General features: G+C 35.2%; 1 protein-coding gene across 1 annotated transcript in view; it reads left to right on the top strand.

The window, feature by feature from the left end:
* Positions 1 to 24,912: 24,912 nt before the first annotated feature.
* Positions 24,913 to 25,652, top strand: part of LOC113003453 — a 51,915-nt gene continuing 51,175 nt past the window's right edge. The window contains exon 1 of the mRNA XM_039457551.1: positions 24,913 to 24,916. Coding sequence (XP_039313485.1) covers positions 24,913 to 24,916 — 4 coding nt within the window. The remainder of the gene's footprint in view (positions 24,917 to 25,652) is intronic.

The raw sequence follows: 25,652 nt of genomic DNA, 5'->3' as shown, positions 1-25,652 counted from the left end.
TGGAACAGTTGGAACAGTGTACTGTCATGACGTCACATTTACTGCACTGCCAGTAAAAACGGAACACAGCCTCTATTGTTAGCGAACGAGCGCCGTTCGTCGGCCTAGTATGTACTACTGTGTTCAAAAAGTAAAGTGAATTTTTAATTTAAACTTCCCGCGCTAATCGATTCGAGCAAACTGTTTTATTTTTATGTTGGTACTACTGTTAGTGACATCTGTTCCAAATTTCATGTGAATGTCATCATTAGTCATATAGTTACGCTTGTGTTTTCTAAATGACTAAAAGTGATTTTGGCGATTTTTACAATGTCTGATTTTGCTGAGCAAAGAAGTGCCATTAAATTTTATTTGCGGAATGAAATTTCGGCTGCGGAAACGTGCAGAATGTTGCAGAGGGCCTTCGGTGAATCGATTATATCGCAGAAAAATGTTTATAAGTGGTACAAAGATTTCAAAGAAGGCAGAGAACGTGCTGATGACTTGGAACGCTCTGGACGACCATCAACGTCAACCGATGAGCAACACGTAAAGAAAATTAAGAAATTGGTGCTCGAAAATCGTCGATTGACAATTAGAGACCTTGTCGATATGGTTAGCATTTCAATTGGATCAATTCAAACAATTTTGAAGGATCATTTGGGCCTTAGAAAAGTCAAATCTCGTTTGGTGCCAAAAACACTCAATTTCTTCGAAAAAGAGCGTCGCGTTAAAGTTTGTGAAGAGATGATTTCTGACTATCAGGACGTCTACAAACGTATTATTACGGGAGATGAGACTTGGATCTATACTTATGATCCGGAAACAACCGACCAATCGAGTGAATATCGTGCTAAAGGCGAGGCAAGACCAAAAAAATTGCGCCAAAGTCGCTCAAAAATCAAGGTTATGTTGACAGTTTTTTTCGACTATCGTGGTGTTGTGCATTATGAGTTCTTTCCGCCGGACCAAACTGTCAACAAAGAATATTATTTGAGTGTTATGCGTCGTTTACGTGAAGCTATTCGCAAGAAGAGGCCGGATTTATGGAAAGACAACTCCTGGTTTTTGCAACGATAATGCGCCGTCTCACACGGCATTGATTCTTCGTGAGTTTTTCGCCAGAAATTCCACTCATATCGTTTCGCAACCGCCTTATTCACCTGACTTAGCTCCGTGTGACTTTTGGCTATTTCCCAAACTCAAAAGACCGCTCCGGGGACACCGCTTTGAATCTATTGAAGAGATTCAACGTGAATCGCTGTGCGCTTTGAAGGCTATACCGGGAAACGCCTTTTTGGCATGCTTCGAGGAATGGAAAAAACGTTGGCATAAGTGCATTGTATCGGAGGGGGAATACTTCGAAGGGGATGAAATTGATTTGGATGAATAAATAAAGATTTTTCATTTTATAACAAAATTCACCTTACTTTTTGAACACAGTAGTATGTACTCTCTTGTGTGTGTGTGTGTGTGTGTGTTTATGTGTGTAACGCGCGATACGAAGCGCAGATTGTCGTACAAATATAGCATTTTAATTAGAATAGAACAAGTTTTTTTTTCAAGCCACATAAAAAAACTTTTAAGAACTTTCAAATACGGCATTTTAAAGCTAAAGAGTCATACTTAAAAAAAATTATGATATTGTCATTTCTTTTAAAAAGTATAATTATATAACAAAGAGAATATGAGATATTTTTGAGTGTCTAAAAATCCACTTTTTTTTAAAATCATATTTTTGCAACAAAAAACTTTTAAGAACTTTACAATACGGCGTTTTAAACGTAAAGAATCATACTTTCAAAAAAAGTTATGTTGCTGCCATTTCTATTGAGAAATGTTACTTACGTAATAAGGTGAATATGAGGTATTTTTGATTAATTCGAGGTGTCTAAAGTTGAAAATTGATGTGTTGATAATATATTTCGGACCCTATACAAAAATTCACTTTTTTATGGCACTATAGTATTTTAACTTTAGACAGAGTAACATACGCGTACGGATCTGTTTGAACGTGTTTTGTCCAGTTTTTTTACATAAGATTACTCAAAAAAAAGTTTCACTCACACACTACATGAGTCCCATTGACCCTAACAAAACTTTGCTATCGTGCCGTCCGAATTCTAGTTGATCAAAGAAAGTTCATCAACCATATCAATTGAAAGAGAAGATTTCAAACTTTCTTTATGACCTGGTCCGAACCTTTTATCTTATTTTGCTTTCACATAGCAAGCGTTCGAAACTTCATATGGGGTCTTTTAGACCTACTTATGTGTTTAAGGGTTAAGGCTCTTGTCTACTCGCCGCGGTTATATTGAAGTCATGACGTGATAAACGTGAAGTGACATGTAATGTTGTTTGACGTACCATTTGCAAATAAAGACAATTTGCATAAAACTGACTAATCAGATGGCTTTAAAACACTTGTAAAAATGGGTAAAGTCTATCCTTACTCCTAATAGTCGTAAATAGCATGTCTAATAGTCGTAAAAAGCATGTAAAGTAAAGCCTATTCAGACAGGAAAACACACGAATAGCTACTGAAAGTAGTGAAAAATATGCTGTTATGTATAAAATTCAAAGAAACTTTATTTGCAGTCCATTTTTACAAATTTGTAGATACGAAACAAGTCATATTTTCCCAATAAAACACATAATAACAAAATGACTTGCACGACAACATTTCATCGTCAATTTGTCACGTTTTACACCTATTAGTTTTAATTATGTCTGCGACGAAATGTCACTACCGTCAACGCAGTGTTCTCGACTGAAGCTTCAGGAGCCTTAAACGGTTTAACGTAATATTAATTTAATTCAATTTTAAGCGAAATATCTACAATTAATTGTGTATACGATAATAACCGTTGCGTAGTACAGTAGCAGCGGAACTTCATCCACGTACGAGGAAACTTCGAATTTTTGTCAATAAAGTGTCGCGGTTACACTTTCAAATAATTAAGAAGTAATATGAATTGACTGTAACCAACACTATGGAAGACCTTGATACTGGCTCTAATCTGATCATCAACGACGGACTTTTAAAACCGGGCGACGCTTACAATTCTGCCGGAGCGCTCATAAAAATAATACGGCTCGAAAAACATCAACAAACTCATCCCTATCAGGACGCCTCGAAAAATTCTGCAATCATTCTCTTCAAGACGAGAAATCCTGTAATCTGTAACGTCCTTCTTTAAGACTCATCGAAAAGATCACTCGTTGATTACGAGAAAATGTCTTAGCTGCACTGGACAGACTGTCCCGTTGAACGACACATTTACTAAAACAATCACTAGAAGATTCTCAGGATCACGAAAACAAGAAATCTATCGCTAAAATCATTTTGTGGAATCGGATGGTTGTTGTGGAACCTAACAATCCTACGTTTTCGATACTCGGCAATAGTACGCTTACGAGACCCAGCACATTCAAAGCACCACAATGAGGAAGCTGATCTATATGAAATCATAACGTGCTTACAACTTTTCTTCGACAACATAGACCTTCACATACAACAGCTCACCTCGCTGACGTACAGGTCGGAATATCGCCTCAGCCTCAAAAAACTGGTATACACGCGAGCTCAAGAAGGATTTAAGTAGTCCTTAACTCAGTACGAATCTAAGAGTTTAAGTGTTATTGTCACTGCTCTAGGCGATTTCTCAAGCCTCGCCAATATAACAGCACTATTCAAAGCGCACGATTAATTACTGTAGCGTCCATCCATGCTACTATAATATGCCCTAAATGCCACTATAATACACCCACGTGCTTAAATATTTATACGGCGCCACCACTATGCGGCATTCAAACTCAAAGTCCGCCGGTGTGCCCGTCCGACCGTCACCGAACGCGCGTGCGCGCACTCGCCTAGTACGCGGCGATACCGCTACGCGGCGTCCTAACTCGGGAGTCAAGCGCTGGACAAAACCAGGATATAAAGGGCTCCGCGAGCCTCGAGAAACCAGCCTTCGCTTGCCTATCAACGGCGAGTCTGTCTACGAGACAACGTACCGTTGACCTCTGAAGACGCATATCGGCGAAGACCTTGTCGTCCGGCACGACCTCCAACCCAGTGTCGACGGCCAAGCAAGAGTCCCGAAGTAATCAACACCCCGATCGAGCCCAGCTCTCGGAACAGGCATCAAAAGCCTCACATTGAGCTCTGCTCTGTGAGCGTTCCGATAGAGCTCAATTCTCGGAATATACCTACTCTCCCTCGCATCAAGCCTAGCTCTGTGAGAAGGTCTTTTGAGACCGACGTCGAGCCCGGCTCCGTCGACGAGGTTAAAGGCAAGAACGACTGTGTTGTGCTCGGCTCCACAAGGAACCCTAAGTGGAAACTGATTCCGCTCCAGCTGCCTCCAGCAAGACGGCTTCCCTCGCTCTTCTTAAAAGACAATGACTCTAGGCACGCACGGCCTGTCTCGCCCTCCTGGTGCTTAGATTTCCCAGGGTGGCCTTTGTCACCACTGGCTGTCTCACCACCGGTTTCACCTCCAGCGAGTCTCGTCCACGAGCCGACACTCGACAGGGCCACGTAGACCGACGTTCGCTATACTACTCAGGGTTGTCAAACTCCGGCAGAGTGGGACCGATCAAGGAAACACAGCAACCAAGAGAATCATCGGCCCAGGAGAAAGAAGCAACGAACCAAGAAACGTGGCCTCCTTGGATCCCTAAACTGTTGACCAGGCGTAATCGGAGCTTCAAGAAACCAAACGGCCCTTTTCAGGGCTCCCTCACATAAAACCTAATTGGAGTCAACCTGAGACTCTATAACAGCAACCGAAATTAGTGAACCTACAACAGTAGGAAAACAATCGCTAAAACTACTATAGAATAAAGTTGCTCAAGAAATATTTCCTTGGCAACTTGTCCTTAAAAGAACGCACTGGGGGAATCTTGGAATCGTCTTTTTCAGGACACAATGAGGACGCATGAGCCATTCATTTGGACGCATTGAGAACGTCACTTGTCGACTCAGCAGTTTTCACATATTGTACATCAGTGTCATATTTTCGCCGACCTACAGGCAAAAGTTTCACTTCAGCTCATTTCTATTTCAAGACTTTGATCGAGAGAAATTCTCATCATCTTAGACATCATCTTAGGCAAATGTAACAGTCAATTAGAGTTAGTGGTTTACCGTGATGTTTCGACAATTAAAGAGTTGTACAAAAATCAAGGTAAGACGATCACTTCTTTTTGAAATCGTTCTTTTTAGGATGACTTTAATGTATCACAAAAACAATTTACAGTGGTTACGTAAAAATATAAATTTTGTAAAACGTAAAGAACAAAGTATGGTCCAAGAACTTGAATCAGTTATAACAATGAAATGTTATAAATGACACAATAAACAGGGCAATTCTATAATTAACAAAGAGGCTTAATCTTTTTGCGAGGATTCAATACGCTTCTACTATTGACTTATCCGACAAATCTGAGAAGTTTCCTGGTAGCGATGGAATCATTGGAACAACCACTATCAAAATTTCAAAGGGATTGCTTAGAGAAGTTTCTAATAAACTTTATCTTGGACTAATTATTGAGCTTGTATTACATATATACGTAATAATTGCAATATGTATAACTAGTTACTTTAGATTTAGTTTTCAAAGCTTCTAAGGCGGCTGATATATTAAAGATATTATTGGAATAAAAATTTGTAGCGTTTTTTATAAGTAAAATTCAAAGAAAATGTTCAGATGTTTGTATCATATATGTCGTTACAAACGTTATTCCAATCCAATATAATTTTTTTTTTCTTATATTAATGTATATTATAAATAGTATATATGAATTTTTGCGTTGTAAAATTTTCATTATAGGCATAATAAGAACAAAATAAAGAAGAAGTTAAAGAAAAAAAGTATTAAAAAAGAAGAGAAAAAAGAAAAAAGATAAAGTATTGAAAAAAAGTATATAAAAAAAGAAAAAATAATAGAGAAGAAAAAAATTAAAAAAGTATAAAAATAGAAAAAAATAAAAAAAAAAGAAAAAAATATATAAAAAAAGGACAATAGAAAAAAAATTAGAGCTAAATTAGTTAAGTTTTTGTTTCTTTAAAAAAACCAAGAAGTCCATTATTGAACTTTCTTGTTATAAAACAGAAATACAGTGTACTTCATACATATATAGAATAGAATATTCTACGAATATTTTTAAGAGACAATGTTCGTATCTTCGAAACGTTATAATATAAAATATTTTGTTAATATTTGTAGAATATTCTATTCAGAAAATATTGAAATAATGGATAAATTATTTGAAATTCATCAACATTAATAACAATTGTGTTTAACAGGAAAAGCACGTTTGCAACTGATATATGATTCGTTAATCTTGCCCTTAGCTTTTCATTGAATTTAAGTGTATAATCAATTACATTAAAGAATCTTACAACAGTTGCCAATATGAGCTAAATGGCATTTTTAAAATAAAAATTTACTGCACCACGTAAATATTTGAAATTGTCCTATATTTTAAATTAATGTTTAAAAATATTTCCTACTTTGAATCTGGTTATCAGATTTTCATTTTGGATTCAGCAAAAGAATTGTGAAATTAAGGTAGATCATATAATAGAATACAATTATCTTTTACACAATACATGCTAGCCGTGTCTCTGTGCAAAATGTTACAATATAATATTTCTACTCGCCGTCCTGTTGGTTTGTCGGTCTTTGCGTGAGCGGTAGCTCGGCCTTCTCGTCCTCCTCGTTGTTCGTGAGGGCCACCGCATGTGTTATCACGACCGTCGCAACTCTCGACGTGATCGTCTTTTCTGGCGTTCTTGGTCTTTCATCGTCGCTCGCATCTTTTTGTTTTTTTGAATTTTACCAGTTGTTCGTCTTTCGTCAAGCCGGTGCTTGCGCCCATTGTTGGTATCTGCTTGGTCTGAAACTTGATGTGAGACATTATGGATGAAAATTCCGGCGCTTGCAGGTACTTGACTAGGTTTCCAGGTTTTAATCTTCGAAGATTAAATTTTACGTCTTTTTCTCTTAATTTTTTTTTCATGGTATAACTGTGTTTCATGGATCGTGCGAATCGCGATTCAGACACGATAATATCACCATTATGCGTATTTGATAATTCCTAACAACGCTGCTATGCTGAAGATTTTTATGCATTGATGTATCCAGTACAATCTGCAACACGTAAATACGTACAATCAATTTATTTCTTGTTTAACGTATGTTTGTGAACATTTTCTTAGATTTTTGTTACAAATTAAAACACCTTCCTGAAAAAATATATACAGTCCCTATAATCTTAGTGAAAATTTTCTTATTTTATGAAATTAGAATACTTACTTGTTCAATCGATTCCAAGCATAAGACAAAGTGTCGAAATTATCTTTCAAGATATAAGTTTGGATTTTTAATAAGTACTGACGTAAGTACCTGTCCCAATTCATATCATGTATATTGACGTTAATATTTCTACAGCTTGCGTGCGCGCTTGCAAATTCAATTAAAGCAATTATATTCTCTACACGCCACATCCACTCATGAGTGGAAAAATATTTTCCCGTTTTGGCGGAGCGGTCGATTCTTTTGGTTAACTTCAACATTCTAGAAAAAAATGTTGTATCTATTATTAGAAATAAAATACTTTTATGATTTATTCGAAGGAATACTTACATGGGATTGTGGCCTCGGGCTCTGAATATCAAATCTAAGATAAAAGCAGGCAAAAAATGTAATGTTGCCCTAATGGCGTGAATAAATCTGTTTATTGTAAACGTAAAGCCTGGATACCACACCACGTGTTTTGATGGAACATCTGTAGAGTGTTTTTTTACAAGGTATCTAAATTAATTTCATCTAGTAATATATATATATATATAGTCGGAATGCTGATAAGACCAGAAAAACTAACGGAGGAATGCATTATCTTAATACCAAAAAATAATGTAAGTGGTTTCTTATTTTATGGTATAGTACTTTTCCAATTCTTCAAAGCTAAGAAACTTAGGAAACGTGAACGTTCCCCTAAACGTTTAATTTCTATTTCTATTTCCTTCTTTAATTTCTCAAGTACATCATTCGTGAATTTGAGAGAACCTAAATTTTCTAGTAAATTTACGCCGTACCGTTTCATCTTTCTGTCGGTTGTCCGTTGTTTTAAAATATCTTTATACATTACATTAAGGAGTTATATTTATAAAAATTATAGAAATTATACATATTTTGTATTAATTAATTTCTTATATATTAATTACATTATTTGATATTAAATATAATATTTAATAAAGGATACTTAATATTTGTTTATCCTTTGGATTTCTTGTAATTTCATGAATTACAGGAAAGCTAAATTTTCCTTCAGATAAATCCGAAAAATAATTGTGATCATCATTAGTTTCCTATAATAACAATAAATTTAGTCACAGTAAAAATTCATTTAATTAAATTCATTTAATTAAATTAAACAGATATTGCTTACCTGACACAAATTGCAATAATTGTCATATATCTGATAATATAATGCGATAACATTTATTAACGGTGATAAATCTTCTTCGTACAAAGAAAATAATTTAATTAACTTATATGCCAACTTTGGAAACCAACCACATTCTACAAAATTAATTAATGTTTGAATTTTATAGAGAAGAAAAGCATTATCTTCGGATAGTGTAGTAATATGTAAAAAAAAATGAATATTTACTTCTTGCCACCATTTTATATTCCTCTTCGGTTGGACAAATATAATTTTCTTTCCAATACATGTCCAATCCTTGACCTCTATAAAATTTTTACAATCCTTCTATTGTTATCTTAATTGCCTGTTAAATTATTAAAAAACTAAATAACTTAGTTTACGTTTTATTTATTTATAGAGAATACATTATACTGGTCCGATTTTAATATATAAGCTTTTATAAATGTGATTAAATATATCATTAAGTCATCCTTTTACCGATTAAGTACAATAACTATACGATTACTTTCAGGATGTATTACTTTTATAGATTTGTAAATCCTTACCTTTCTTTTTACAAGTATAAGATGCAATTATTTACTTCAGGATGGATGGTGCCCATTTTTTCTAACGCATTCATTTGTGCGTAATTGGCAGCGTTTATAGTATTACCAATTCCATAAATGGAATTGGCTATGGGAAAATCTCCTCGGTAAGTGGCCTTATCTTGAATATCGTCTAAACTAAAGGAAACAAAAAGGTTTTATTATTTTATAAAAATATGTTCAAATGAATCTTTTCAATTAATCGTTTCAATTATAAGGTTAATTAAACTTTTCTAGATTTGTATTTGTATATGTTTAAAAGTAAATACGAAAGAAAAGAATAAGATTAAATAGAAAGAGAGAAAATAAGCAGACCGTAAAAGTGTTGTATGTATAAAATATATTTCTTTACCAAAACCTTTTTGTGCAATTTTTTTTGTCAAGTTCATAATTTCTAACTAATCTATTAGTAATATTTACTTTTTTATAAATATAGCCAAAACCGTTCTTTAATTCTTTTATTCCGTTTATTTAAAAAAACTAATAATGCAATAGGCAATTTCTGCAATCACTCATGTTCTTTCATGTACAATTAAATAAAAATTTCATCATACATAATTATATATAGTTATACATAATTATGTATTAAGGTATTATATAAAGGGAATGGCTGTGGGAGATTTGTAATAGAGTGTGGAAAGGAGAGGGATGGTCGGAAGATTGGAGAGAAGAGATAGTGGTACGATAGTGAAAAAGGGCGAGGGGGAAAAGGCAGAAGACTATAGGGGGTTACGCTTACGCAAACGGCGTATAAAGTGTACGCGGCGATTTTGGCGGAGAGATTGAGGGAAGAAGTAGAAAATAAAGGGATATTACCACCGAGTCAAACGGGGTTTAAGGAGAGGAGTAGGAACGATGGACCACATATACGTGTTAAATTATTTAATAAATAAGAAAATAGCGGAAGCAAAAGGCAAAATAGTAGTTATGTTTGTGGATATGAAAGCAGCGTTTGACTCGATGGATAGGGAGATACTGGTACAGACAATGAGGAGGAAGGGAGTGAGAGAGAGTCTGGTGGTGAGGTGTGAGGAAGTTTTGGAGGAGACAATAAGGAGAGTAATGGTGGGGGAAAGGGAGGGGGAAAACTTTTGGACAAATAGAGGAGTGAGACAGGGATGTCCGTTGAGCCCATGCATGTTCACACTACTGCTAGCGGATTTGGATGAGGAAGTGGAGAAGGGGGGATGGGAGGGTGTAAAGGTAAAGGGAAGAAAAATTTATTCCCTGGCTTATGCGGATGATGTGGCGGTGGTGGCAGAGGATGAAGTAGGGATGAAAGGGTTAATAAAAACATTAGAAGGATACGTAGAACAGAAAAGATTAGAAGTAAATGTGGAGAAGACAAAAGTGACGAAGTGTAGAAGAGGGTGTGGGAGACAGAAAAAGATAATATGAAAATGGAAAGGAAATGAAATAGAGGAAGTGAAAAGGTATAAATATCTGGGCTACATGATGATGGCAAATGGGGGACAGAAAGAACATATAAAGGAGAGAGTCAAAAAAGGAGCGTTAGTAATGAGAGAAGTATAGGAAAGAGGAAATTCGGAAAGAACTTGGCTAGAAGGATGTGGTTATTTGATAGGTTGGTACGGACGGTGGTTAGCTATGGGGCAGAAATTTGGGAGTGGAAGGAAAGGGAAAAGGTAGAGATGATATAGGACAGGTATTTGAAATGGGTAGTAGGTGTGAGAAGGTACACACCGGGGTACATGGTAAGGGAGGAGATGCAGAGAGAAAAATTAAGGGGAAGAGCAGGAATGACGGCATGGAGTTATGAAAAGAAACTGGGAGAAGGAGGAGGGGGGGAAGTTGGCAAGGTTGTGTTGGGAAGAGATAAGAGATAGAGCTAAGGAGGGAAAGGTGATGGGAAAATGGGAGGAAGAAAGAAGAAGTTTCTATGAAGAAAAGAGCTGGATATCAAGGAGATAGAAAAGTTGTGAGAAGAGGGTGGTTTAATGGTGGAAGAGGTGGTAGCAAGAGAAAGGAGGCGGCAGGAAGAGGAACGGTGGGAAAAAATTAGGAGCTTGAAGTTCAACAGATGATATAACAGAGTGAAGGAAAGGGTGTGCCGGAGTACTTGAAGAGGGATTGGAAAGAGGGAAGATGGAGAAGGATTGCGAGGTTTAGGTTAGGAGATGGTATGAGAGGAGGTAGATACTGGGAAAAGAAAGAGAAATGAAAGTGTAGGATATGTGGATGGTGAGAGGAAACGTGGGAGCATATATGAGAGGAATGCACGGATTGGTGGACGGAAAAGGGATGGCAGGAGATGGTAGGAGAGGTTTTAGGTGTGAGGGGGGAGGGAGAAGTTTGGATGAAAAAACTGGAGGAGATGCGGGAGGGAGGAGGGTGGCTGGGTATGAATGAGAGTGTGGAAGAAAGAGAGGAAAGTGTGGAAGAAAGCGGCGGAAACGGAGGTCCAAATAATGAGTGTGGAGGTATGGATGGATGAGTGATTTTTCTCTCTCTCTCTCGTGCGTTGTAAAAGAAACAAGGAAGAAAAAAGGTTGTATGTGTGTGTATGTTAACAGGGGATAGAAAGCAAAATATCAAGAAAAGTTTGTTATTTTGATATCTCATCGATGACTGCGAAGCTTGGGGGAAAAAATGGCGTTCTTCGGAACAAGGTGAAAATTAGAATAGTTGGAGGAAAGAGAAACTGGAATCGTGGCCTGAGGGAGAAGACTTCGAAGAACGGAGCAAAGCTCTTTAAAGACACAATCGTGAGGGCCGAGGACATTCGTGCCTTTGGGGAGAGGAGATGGAGCGACAGGGTACGATGGAATTAGTGACTCCAAGGTCCGTTGAGAACTGGGAGTAAAGTAAAATCGAGGAGGGGAAGGTTTGTATGGGATTTCTTGTAGTATTACTCTACTGGGAATTTGGGTGGAGGAAGGAGAACAAAGACAAATAACTTCATTCAAGAATTCCACGCTAGCGGTGGAATTCGCTGGGGAAGTGGGGCTGTTTGGAATTGGCGAGTATGAAGGACTGGGAAGCAAGGAGGGAGGAGTATCAGGGGCAATTCTGTATGTAAGTGCCGACGTGATTAAGAGAGTGGGTGAAGGGGGTTGGTGTTCGTTCGATTGTATCCAGTACAATCTGCAACACGTAAATACGTACAATCGATTTATTTCTTGTTTAACGTATGTTTGTGAACACTTTCTTAGATTTTTGTTACAAATTAAAACAACTTCCTGAAAAAATATATACAGTCCCTATAATCTTAGTGAAAATTTTCTTATTTTATGAAATTAGAATACTTACTTGTTCAATAGATTCCAAGCATAAGGCAAAGTGTCGAAATTATCTTTCAAGATATAAGTTCGGATTTTTAATAAGTACTGACGTAAGTACCTGTCCCAATCCATATCATGTATATTGACGTTAATATTTCTACAGCTTGCGTGCGCGCTTGCAAATTCAATTAAAGCAATTATATTCTCTAAACGCCACATCCACTCATGAGTGGAAAAATATTTTCCCGTTTTGGCGGAGCGGTCGATTCTTTTGGTTAACTTCAACATTCTAGAAAAAAATGTTGTATCTATTATTAGAAATAAAATACTTTTATGATTTATTCGAAGGAATACTTACATGGGATTGTGGCCTCGGGCTCTGAATATCAAATCTAAGATAAAAGCAGGCAAAAAATGTAATGTTGCTCTAATGGCGTAAACAGAATAAATCTGTTTATTGTAAACGTAAAGCCTGGATACCACACCACGTGTTTTGATGGAACATCTGTAGAGTGTTTTTTTACAAGGTATCTAAATTCATTTCATCTAGTAAGAAATATATATATATATATATTAAAATAGAATAGAATTATTTTATATAATTTTATCTAAACTTATAGATTTTTATTAAATTTTTATAATGAATTATATGCGATTTCTAACCTCATTGGACTTTTTTATAGCACCCAGCACCCGTAAACATGGAATGAGATAAATACAAGTTGGCAATACTCACTTTTAACTAGTTACAACCGTTTCCACCTTGTGCAATTTGCTGCCACTCCTCTAGAACTTGTGGATCAAATTGAAAATAAACTGAGCTCAATCCGACATGTTTCCATCGACTTCAATTTGGTTCTACACCGGATTGGATACGGATTAATGTCTCGGTGGAAACTAGACCATTGTAAGATAACGTTTTCGGAACTCACAGGTATGATCAAAAATATTATTTTACAAGTTATTTATTCTTTTTTACAATTTTACACTTTTGACTTGTACAGCTTTCAAATTCCTTCCTTTTTAAATTCCTTTTTACAATTTTATAACTTTGACTTGTACAGATTTCAATTTGTTATATTTTATTATTTTTTGTTTCTTATTTATTATTTTCACAAATTGACTTTTATTATTTTCATTAATTTATATTTGTAGTCGTTCTTAACTTATTTATTTATTATTTTTCTTATTGTTTTTCATATTACTCTTTGTACTGTTCCATTAGACTATGATCCGAAAACGATGTCTCTCTCCACGTTTCTCGAGACTACTTTTAGATTAACAAGGAAGGTTTGCAAGCCAGGAAATTCACAAAATTCTGAAATTTTGTGTACACAGAGAAGTTCATCCATAACATAAAAATATTTTTTGTTTGTGCTTATTTTCAATTTAAGGGGCTGAAACATCTTTTATAAAAAAAATCAGTTTTTTTCTTTCCAAGTGAATATCGTCGAAACTATAAGAAATAGAAAAAAATATTTTGAATAAAAGTTAAATGGTTCAAGTAATAATTTACAACAGTAATTAAAGAAATTTTTTAAAATAATTTTTCATATTTTTCCTACCACTTCATATTTTTTTTTTAATTTTTTAAATATTTTAATGACAGAATTAAAGCAGATTTTTATATTTTTATTTTTTGTTTGACACATTTTTTCGTAAAATGAATATTTTCTGAAATAAGTAAGAAAAACTGTTTTTTTCTTTCTCTAATAATGTTTTTTTAATAAGAAGTGAGCATTACTTAAAACCTTTTGTAAGTCACTCAGTACCTTCTCCTTGATAACATATGTCAAGGTCAAGGTCGTCAGAGGCTGTTCCCCTAATGTGCCCCTTTTACCAGATTTGGATTTGCGTAAGCTTGTTGGAGCACTATTGTCGTATTGTGTAGCAGATTATCATACATGTGTTGTCCTGCCTGTTCAGAGTAAACGTTACAAGAATTTGCTCGTGTATAATTACGCGTTTATACGTGTGATTATAATTGAATGTAATTGCCAGATGACAGGCATAAAATGTAAAAATATCTAGAGTCGGAACACGCCAAATCTACCATATTGATATGCCTTGACACAAGTTCATGTGTTAATTATGGTATATATAGTATGTGTGCGATTTTTGAAACCACCATAGCGGTATCCCCACAAAAGTGTCATTTCCACCATTTCAGAATTCCTCACCCGGGTGCATCCAAATATCAATATTTGGGCATCATGATATGCTATGAAAGCATTTTATTATCTGGGTCGTTTTATTTTTGTTTACCGAATGTTAAAGAGAGACAGAATTATGTTTGCGAAACAGGCTACGAAACAGGTTACAAAAAGGGGCACATTAGGGAAACCCGAACGAAGGACCGCTCAACGGGATCGGAGGTTATAAAAGGCGACACGAACGCCTTCCGCTGCAAAAGTGCGTTTGTCGGTATTTGATGCAAACGCGTTCCTCGGCGAACTTGCTCCGAACAATTAACGAGCAATTTTGTGGTCATTTTGTGATCATTTAACGTGGATCATTTAACGGCCTTACGATTAACAACTACGATCAACAACTTACGATCAACAAAGAAAACGAGTTTACAAAGGTGACAAGGTATTGTGAGTGTGTTTACTTTTCTTTTTTGTCTCAATTTGAACTCAGAATTGAGGATATAAATTTGATTTTTTTATTCTTTTTGAATTCTCTGTGCTATCAAGATATAAATAATCATTTGTAATTTCTACTAGGAAAAGAAAACTATAATATTTTAAATAAGAGGAGTTCTTTTTCAACATTTCAGTCTGATTTATTTAGCTAAATTTTTCTTGCCAAAAATATTACTTTAATTGCGATATTGTTACCAAAAGTCATAAAATGACCGTTTATGATATTCGTTTATGAGTAAAAATAGTTTCTATAAATATAGCTGAATTTTTCATTAATATTTTCGTAAGTCAACAATTTTTTAGTAATAATTTATTTTTTTATTAACATTTATACTTAATAACCCTTTTTAAAAAAATCATGTAAAATACAATGTGGCATTCTAGATTGGCACACGTGTAAAAAATTCAAATTGTTAAAAACAGAATTTAATTTAACTCTTTTACGAATGTAAACCAATGAACAGTGCTACTTGGGTTGTTTTAATATTTTTTTTTGTCCGACGTCCCAACTCAGCTTATTATTTTGTCGCATGCGCGCGTTCATCGTTATCGATTCAACACCGGTAAGTCAACTATTTACTACAATCCAGCGAATTGTTGCACAGTGCGGTGCAATGATTTAAAGGGTAATAGTAGACGGCTGACTTACCGACGCCGCAGTCTAATAGCAATTTCGGCTGGAGCTGAGCACATCGGTGTGCCACCTTATCGGTGGTAAACAAACTGTCCCCGACTATTTTCTCATGTCCACTTTGTGTACATTGCCCATCATTGATTCGACGGGTCACAGTGGTCATAGTAGATGGCTGACTTACGACGCCACAGTTTAGCATATATTGTATATGTTAGACTATGACGTCGGTAAGTCAGCCATCTACTATGACCCGTCGAATCAAATGACGGGCAGTGTACACCCAATATGCATTTGTGAGGTGTATCAAGCTCAGACGAACACGCGGCACCACTGAGAGACTGCATTATTTGACTAACTAAACACAAAAACTACACCGACACCTGAAATGTGTAACCGGTGTGCCCGAGCGGAAATCGCTATAAAATTACAATGCAGGGTGTTTATTAATGGTTGTCCCCATGTTTTACCATAGGAACACGTATTTGTTATTTCTAATATAATAATATGTTAGAAATACATATCCGACGGTAAATCATGCTCCTATGACAAAAAGTGAGTACAACCATTAATGAACATCCTGTACAGGGTGTTCGATAATGGTTGTCCCCATGTTTTACCATAGGAGCACGCATTTGTAATTTCTAATATAATAATATGTTAGAAATATATATCCGTCGGTAAATCATGCTCCTATGGTAAAACGTTGACACAGCCATTATTGAACACCCTGGCTGCGGTCCGATTCACGCTCACAGCGCTCACTGTACTCACGACGCTCATGATCGGTCCGATTCGTTAGCATGCTTAAGGCGCTTGACGACAATAAACGTTTCGGACCACTTGTAAACGCTACTCATAGGGATATAACCTAAGATACCTAGCGTAAGTAAAGTTTAATTATTTTATTTTTTAAAACACTAATAAAATCTTATAATAAATAGAATTGTAAAAAGTATATTTAATAATTTTTTATAATAAAATTAGTTACCTAGATGATATACAATATTTATTTTAAAAATTTATTAAAATATTTTATAAATATTTTTGTACTCTTAGATTAAACAGATCATAAATATTTATAATAAACGTTTATTCTATATTTTAATATTTTATACAATATTTATTATAATATTTATTGTAATATTTATAATAAATATTTATGATCTGTTGAATGTAAGATCATAAAAATATTTATCAAATATTTTGAAAATTATTTTTATAATATTCACATAATTATTATAAATATTTTATAAACATTGTGTGTTGTTTAGATAAGGAGGCCTTACTCAAGTATCTTATTAATTTTAGAAATCAGCCTCGAGGAAAGAAAAATGAATATTCAGTGTAAGGTCGCAGCATTACAATTGATGGAAATTGCTTTAGAGGAGTCTGATAGTGAGGATTTGAATCGTTTATTTTATTCATCTTCAAGCGATGATGAGGAAGCTATAAAAAATTTGCATGCACAACAATAATTTGAATAGGCACATTTAATAACAATTTTCTCGAAAACGAGACGGTAAAGTGATTCGAAATTTCATATAAAAAAATAAAGTACATTAATAAACACATTAGCTTATATTATAAAAATATTACAGTAATGGTGTTATCTTTGAAATTTTTTATACATTTTTTATAATTCCTTAGAACTCCGGCTTTATGACAGTATTTCCAAATTGATCGACATAAGTCTATGTAATTCTTAATGTTAAACTAAATTTTTAGAATCTCCAACTTATTTGAAGATTTGAACTGCTCGCCGCTTATTCGTCAGACATGAAATACAGTTATAAAGCAAATGAAATTATTATATACAGTCATGAAGTTAATGAAATTATTTTGTGCGTGCGTGTGCGCGCGTGTGTATACGTGTGTGTGTATATAGGGTGTTCCAAAATGGTCAGACAACTTTTTTTTAGTACTCGTAAATTTGGCCAATGAGAGTCAGCGCGGGTATAAGTGCGCAAATGTTTATTTCTTATCGAAATACAATTTTAATGTGTTTATTTCATAACGAATTACAATTACCACGGACGTTTCGACTTATTTTGAGTTATCTTCAGCGCAATATATGAAAACGGTTATAATCGTCATCAGTCAGCAGAAAACGAGAAGACGTCGCATAACCAATGGTTTGCCAGATCCGCAGTGGCATTTTTTCCTGTGGCAGTGTCGAAGGAAATGACACTTCTCTATCCAATCATTGTATGTTTTTTTTTAGAGAGGATTAATAATTATCTTAATTGGCTATATTTGCCTGACTCACCCATTTTTAACTGATGAGGACTACTAAAGCCTTGGATAAAATGTTGTCTTATAAGAATAATTTCAATTCTCTTGTCAAAGTATACACTCACAAAAGAAACATGTTCACTGTCTCAAGTCAGAATGTATACTGACTGTGTAAATCTCGTTATTTGAATTCTAACGTCTTGCTTCAACGCCACACGCAAAAACTAGCAGTCGGGGATATACAAATAAAAATAAATACAATACATAAATACGGACTGAAAGATAATATAAAAACAAATGAATCGTTGAATAAATAACTGAGTATAAACTTATCGGCGAATCAACTATTACAATTAACATCAAAGCTTGTCATGTTAAATAAAGTAAATGAATAAACAGTAAAATTAAGGCGAATCGATTATTATAAACAAAATGAGTACACGAACGAGGGAATATATGCAGGCGAGTCAACTGTTGCAAATAACATGAATCAGAATTTATATTAATTCTGTTACAATAGTGAGAAATACGTATGATGTAAGCAATCGGTATCTGTTTGCAAATTAAGGCTGTTATTTTGTAGTTGTATGTGTAATATTTCTGATGTTAACCGCCTGCCCAACAAACGCTCATTGTCTAAGATTTTTATGTTCTCCCTATTGAATTTGTTGTAATTGAGTCTGTATTCGGTGATTACAGAGTGATTGTTGGTATTCCACTTAATATGGTTACGATGTTCAGTGATTCTTATTTTTAATTTTCGGCCAGTTTGTCCTACGTATGACGCATCGCAGTCTTTACACATAATCTTGTAAACTACATTTTTCTTCAGGTTTTTTTGGAAAACATCTTTCTGTACTTTAATAAATCTGCTCAATTTATTAAGACTAAAAAAAGGTTATACATTAAATTTGTTTGTGATAGTCTTGAATTTATCAGAAATTGAAGGAATGTATGGTAGCAAAAACCATTGAGCTCTATTATTTGTTGTGTCAATATCTCTGTTAGCGTCCATCTAATTAATTGTCTTTTGATAAGAGATTTAAGGCGGCTGTTTATTGTCTTGAAGATAAATTCAGCAGGATATTCATTGGTTAGAAGTATATTTACAATAAGCTCAATATTCTTACTGTGACATATAGGGTCAGATAATAAAAACGCTCTGTCAACCATTTCCATAATTGTCCCTCTTTTTTGAGACAAGGGGTGAACCGATAAAAAATTTAAGTATCTTCCAGAGAACGTAGGCTTGTGATATCAATAAAAAATTAGAATATCCTCGTTCTTGATAATGGTGATGTCCAAAAAGTTTATCCTATCACCCTCTATTTCCAGTGTAAACTGCATTCTGGGGTGAAAAAAATTGAACGTCTTCAACGTAAGATCAATAAGATTCCTTGAAACTGCCATCACCACGTCGTTAACATATTTAAAATAAAAGGGTGGATGTGCTCCAATTTTATCTAGGGCCCAAGTTTCCAGATCCTGTATAACAAGGTCCTCAATCACAGGTGACAACGGAGATCCCGAATTTTTGCTTAAAAATTATTCCCGAAGCTAAAGTAGGTCGAATCAAGAACAAGTTGTATCGCCATTAAAAATTCTTGTTTTAGGATGTTGCAAGTGTCCCTAAAATATTTCCACCTATTAGAGATGCTTCCTAAAGCTAAATCTATAAGTATATTTGTAAATAACGATACAACATCTAATGAAATTAATTTGTGACCTGGCTCTAAACGTTTACTCTTCAAGGACTAATTCAAAACTGTTGTTTATCTTGCTTGGGGCCTCCGGAATTCCCTCGTTCGTGTACTCATTATAATAATCGATAACATGCCTTAATTTTACTATTTTCTATTTATTCATTTATTTTTATTTAATATGACAAGCTTTGATGTTAATTGTAATAGTCGAATCGCCGATGAGTTAATTTATTCTCAGTTATTTATTCAACGACTCATTTGTTTTTATATTATCTTTTAGTCCGTATTTATGTATTTATTTTGATTTGTATATTCCCAACTGCTTGTCTTTGCGTATGGCGTTGAAGCAAGCCATTAGAATCCAAATAACGAGATTTATGTAGTCAATATCAAGAGGCGCGGTCGCGTCTTGTGCCAATTAAAAAAAAAAGCGAAAAAGACCGAGCGCTTCTTTTACGTGAGTCAGCGAGTTCAAGCATAACGAGATTAACAGATCTCAGTAACGGCTGAACCGATCAAGTTCTGAGTAGTCTCAATCGATAGCTTGGGAACGAATTGTATAATAAAAGTGTTTTAATTTTTTCTCTCCGTGCCTTACGAGCGGAGATATCGCGATGCAATTCTAAGTTTTCGACATTTTTGCGTTAAGAAACGTCATTGATTTCATCATCATTATCGTCGTCGTCGTCGCCCTCAAGAATTCTCCCTTTCACATTTTTAACACAGAGTGGTGCTGACATACATTAGCTGTATGCGATTGTGGTGTACTTGTGGTGTATGTGGTGTAGTACTTCTTGACATTATGGCCGCCGTGACAGGTTTTCTAACCTAATTATGCCTCAATCGTCAACAATAATAATCTCGGTTCGCGGGGCAGACCGATACTTTTTTTAATCAATTCGTCCGTTTCGTCGTGTAAAACCGCGTCGATTTGATCGATCGAGTCTATTCATCAATCAATAGAAGGTCGCAGGTAATTTATTATCGAGGACAGCACGTAGTGTATTAGTGGTGGTCGATGACGGGGAACGACGACGGCGATAACGACGGCGACGACGACGACGACGACGACGGCGACGACGACGGCGACAGCGACGGCGACGACGACGACGGCGACGACGACGACGGCGACGACGACGACGGCGACAGCGACGGCGACGACGACGACGACGGCGACGGCGACGACAACGACGACGACGCGCGGTAACGACGACGACGCACGATGATAACGACGCGTGGTAACGACGATAACGACGACTGCGGCGACAACGACGGCAACGGTGACGACGCGCTATAACGACGACGACGGCGATGACGTGCGGTAACGACGACGACGACGACGGCGACAACGGCGACGACGACGGCGACGACGGCGACGAGCGACGACGGCGACGGCGACGACGATGACGACGGCGACGACGCGCGGTAACGACGACAACGCGCGATGACAACGACGCACGGTAACGACGACGACGACGGCGACGGCAACAATAACGACGCGCGATAACGACGACGACGGCGACGACGCGCGGTAACGACGACGACGACGACGGTGACGGCAACGATGACGGTGACAATACGCGATAACGACGACGACGGCAGACGACGGCGACGGCAACGGCGACGGCGACGGTGACGATGACGACGGCAACGGCGACGGCGACGGTGGCGGCGGCGGCGGCGGCGGCGGCGGCGGCGAGTAGCGGCAGCGGTGGCGATCTAAGTGTTGACGACGTGGTGATCCCCGAGATCTCGAAAAGGCATCTAGTATTTTATTCTAATTACGAGTAACGAAAATTTAATTTTCAAACCTAGCAAACACATAGCGTATGTGTTAATTTAATATAACGTAATTATCTTGAACTATGTTATATATGTTATATACATACATTACATCTTAGCATTATATTTAGTGTTTGTTGGAAATGTTTAATTTTATCATAATACTTTACAATTTCTATTGTTTTTTTTATTGTTATTCTTTTGATGTCTCGTATAAAAACAGAAGATTAAAATTAAAAGGTATAAAAATTGGATATTTACTGTTGTTATTCAAAGGTGGGAATAGAGGACTGTAAATTAAATTGTGGGATCGATTTTTTTAAAATTTGGTGATCCTAAAAATGTGCTACCTAATGATAATGTTGAATTTTTAATAATAAGATTTATTAATGGTTTTCCTTATAAATAATAATATAAGCATGTATATATATATTTTAAAAGAAGGGTAAAAAAGATGCCAATGTATGCGTGTGCACGCACCTCATCTTTAATTTTTTTTAATTAACAGAAAAATTTTTTCATGCTAACCCATGTGGTAATTTCATTTTTAACTTTAATTTTACAAAACAAAAGTAGTACTACATTATACTGTAAGCCAGGGTAACCGACCGGATGAGGTGGTTACTGAGGAGGGGAGGAGAGAGAGTGAAAGGATAGACACGAAGGCAATACCGTCTTATAAACACTATAACGTTTATTCGCCCCAAGGATTACAAGAGTCCTTCCACGTACGGCCGCCATGAGGAGAGTGCCCGTTCCCCCGTCTTTTCGCTACGCTTGCCCGACTCTGCCACGAGGTGGCGGGTCCGTTATCTCAAGCGGCCAATAACAAGCCATACTTAAGATCACCTGGCCGGAAGGACCAATGGCGCTAACGGCCTGAGTCACGAGGCCGCACTAGCCAATCTCGTAATGTGGTGCGCTGCGGTGGAAGTCCGCAGCGCCATCTTACGCAACCTAACATCCAGAGGGGTCTCCACTGGATGTCGCTTATAATACTTTGTATCCTCATTGAAACATTTTCTTATTCCAACCCAAGTGATATGTATCTTCACAATCTTGCAAAGTTAAAATCATGTATTTCATTACAAACATAATAAATATTGCTTAACACTACAAAACGCGTGATATCTGTATAAAATTACCTTTTCAAAGAAAGGTAAAAAAGGGTGCCAATTTATTTGTGTGCTCGCGCACCTTATCTTTAATTTTTCTTAAAAACCCAAGTGGTACTATTTTTGTATTTTGACTAAAATTTTTCCATGCTAACCCATGTGGTAATTTTACCTTTAACTTTAATTCTACAAAACAATAGTAGTACTACTTTGTACTTTGTATTCTCATTGAAAAATTTTCCTATTCCAACCCAAGTGGTATGTATTCTAAAAAATGAGTGAAATCTTTAAATTGCGCTAATTATAAAAAGAATATATTGCTCTTTGAAATAACTACTATACTACATTTAACGAATAAAATGCAAGTGATAATATATTTATTTTTTAAGTAAAACCCAAGTAGCGGTATCTTTAATTCCTTTTTAAATAAAATTCAAGTGATACGGTTTGTGTATTTTTATTAAAACATTTTTCTGTTCTAACCTAAATGGATGTACTTAATCTAAAAAAGTTTCAATGAAATATGTAATACTTAATCTCAAAATATTAAAGAGAAAACAGAAATGAGAATGTTTTATTAAAATAAAAAATTTTTAAACTACAAAAAATTGGCACTGCTCAATGCCTAACAAGTGGAGGACCAGGTGAGAGACTCTGGGATTTTGATCCCAATTTTTTTAGTTATTCTGGAGACGAAAAAAAAGTTTACGTCTCCCGGCGTTTCATCTAATAGGCCTTAGTTTCGAAATAATTAATTTGTGAAAATTGGCCATACCGCGGCGTGCCATATGAGCCTTCCCGGTAACTGTTCCTGCAACCAGTGCAGTCGGCTCCGTGCGTTAGGTGCTTGCTTCACAATCGTAAAATCCGAGTTCGCTCCCGAATGTGTACAATATTTCTTTTTTTCTTTATTAAATGTATTTATTTATCTTGATGATATTAATACAGTATGCAAATTACTAAAATAGAAAATTTAATTTAATATCATTTTCTAAACTTCAATTTAAATTTAATTTGAAGGGAATTTGAATTCAAGTAATAATATTTGAAATAATAAATAGGTAATAATAATAATAATAATAATATATAAGTTATTTGAAATGGATAACATATAAAGGCAACGTATCTAAATTTTCAAATTGTTTAAATTTAACACTGATAAAAGAAGCGGATATAAAATGGTAAATAAACGAGAGGTTTTTAATACCCTTGCAGGTAAGTAGTCGGTTATAAAGCCGAAATTCTTTTATGTTTTGTCCTTGCTGCGCAATAACTACTGCGCAACTCGACGCTTGCATGTAACTGCACCTTCAGGTAGGGCTTTTAAAAAGTTACGGTTATAGTTAGGTTATTATTCTTCTTTTACGATTAATTATTTTAAAAACTAGAATTTTAAAATACTGTTAATATTATTTCCAATTAAATTTTAAATTAAACAATTTGAAAATTTAGATACGTTGCCTTTAAATGTTATCCATTTTAAATAACTTATATATTATTATTATTATTATTATTATTACCTATTTATTATTTCAAATATTATTACTTGAATTCAAATTCCCTTCAAATTAAATTTAAATTGAAGTTTAGAAAATAATATTAAATTAAATTTTCTATTTTAGAAATTTGCATACTACATTAATATCATCAAGATAAATACAGTTATTAAAAAAAAAAGATAGAAAAAAGATATTGCACACATCCGGGAGCCAACCCGGATCTTATAATTGTGAAGCAAGCACCTAACGCACGGAGCCGACTGCACTGGTTGCGAGAACAGTTACCGGGAAGGCTCATATGGCGCGCCGCAGTATGGCCAATTTCACAAATTTATTATTTCGAAACTAAGGCCTATTCAATGAAACGCCAGGAGACGTAAACTTTTTTTTCGTCTCTAGAATAACTAAAAAAATTGGGATCAAAATCTCAGGGTCTCTCACCTGGTCCTCCCCTTGTAAATATAATCTAAATAAAATGTTGTAAAACAGCAGCGCCAATTAAATTAAGTACATCCACTTAGGTTAGAACAGAAAAATGTTTCAATAAAAATACACAAACAGTATTACTTGAATTTTATTTAAAAAGGAATTAAAGATACCGCTACTTGGGTTTTACTTAAAAAATAAATATACTATCACTTGCATTTTATTTGTTAAAAGTAGTACAGTAGTTATTTCAAAGAGCAATATATTCTTTTTATAATTGGCACAATTTAAAGATTTCACTCATTTTTTAGAATACATACCACTTGGGTTGGAATAGGAAAATTTTTCAATAAGAATACAAAGTACAAAGTAGTACTACTATTGTTTTGTAGAATTTAAGTTAAAGGTAAAATGGGTTAGCATGGAAAAATTTTAGTCAAAATACAAAAAAAGTACCACTTAGGTTTTTAAGAAAAATTAAAGATAAGTACATTCTGACTTGAGACAGTGAGCACGTTCTTTTTGTGAGTGTATACTTTGACAAGAGAATTGAAATTATTTTTATAAAACAAAATTTTATCCAAGGCTTTAGTAGTCCTCATCAGTTGAAAATGGGTGAGTCACGCAAATATAGCTAATTAAGATAATTATTAATCATCTTTTGAAAAAAAACATACATTAATTGGATAGAGAATTATTATTTCCTTTGACACTGCTACGGGGAAAGATTCTACTGCGGATCTGGCAAACCATTGGTGACGCGACGTCCTCCCGTTTTTTGCTGACTGATGACGATTAGAACTGTTTTTATATATTGCACTGAAGATGACTCAAAATGAGTCGAAACGTCCGTGATAATTGTAATTCGTTATGAAATAAACACGTTGAAATTGTATTTCGATAAGAAATAAACATTTACGCACTTATACCTGCGCTGACTCTCATTGGCCTAATTTACGAGTATTAATTATTTTAAATTTCAAGAGTCCTTCATTAACTTCAACTTTTTTAAATTACGTCGGCATTCGCAAAGTCAATCAACGAATACTTTCTCAATGTAGATCTTGGTATCAAGGCCATTTCTTTTTTAATTCGACGCTTCAGATCATTGATGTCTAGTGATTTTTTCGTGTAAATTTTTGATTTCTTGTATAAGAATAATCTTGTAGAAAAATCGGGAACCATTAAATCTGATAAGCGGGAAGGCCAGTAGAAGCGCAGATCAATAGCGCAGAAGATAAACATATAATTTATTTTTGGACGATAAAATGTTTTTATAATTTTAAAAATAATATTAAGAGGTATTTAGAAATTTCGATAGGAAAAAATATCACAGAGAGATTTTTTTTTA

This window comes from Solenopsis invicta, chromosome 14 (genome assembly GCF_016802725.1).
Source record: "Solenopsis invicta isolate M01_SB chromosome 14, UNIL_Sinv_3.0, whole genome shotgun sequence".
Lineage (NCBI taxonomy): Eukaryota > Metazoa > Arthropoda > Insecta > Hymenoptera > Formicidae > Solenopsis > Solenopsis invicta.
Note: the sequence above shows the minus strand (reverse complement) of the source record. Positions and strands in the feature narration are given on the sequence as shown.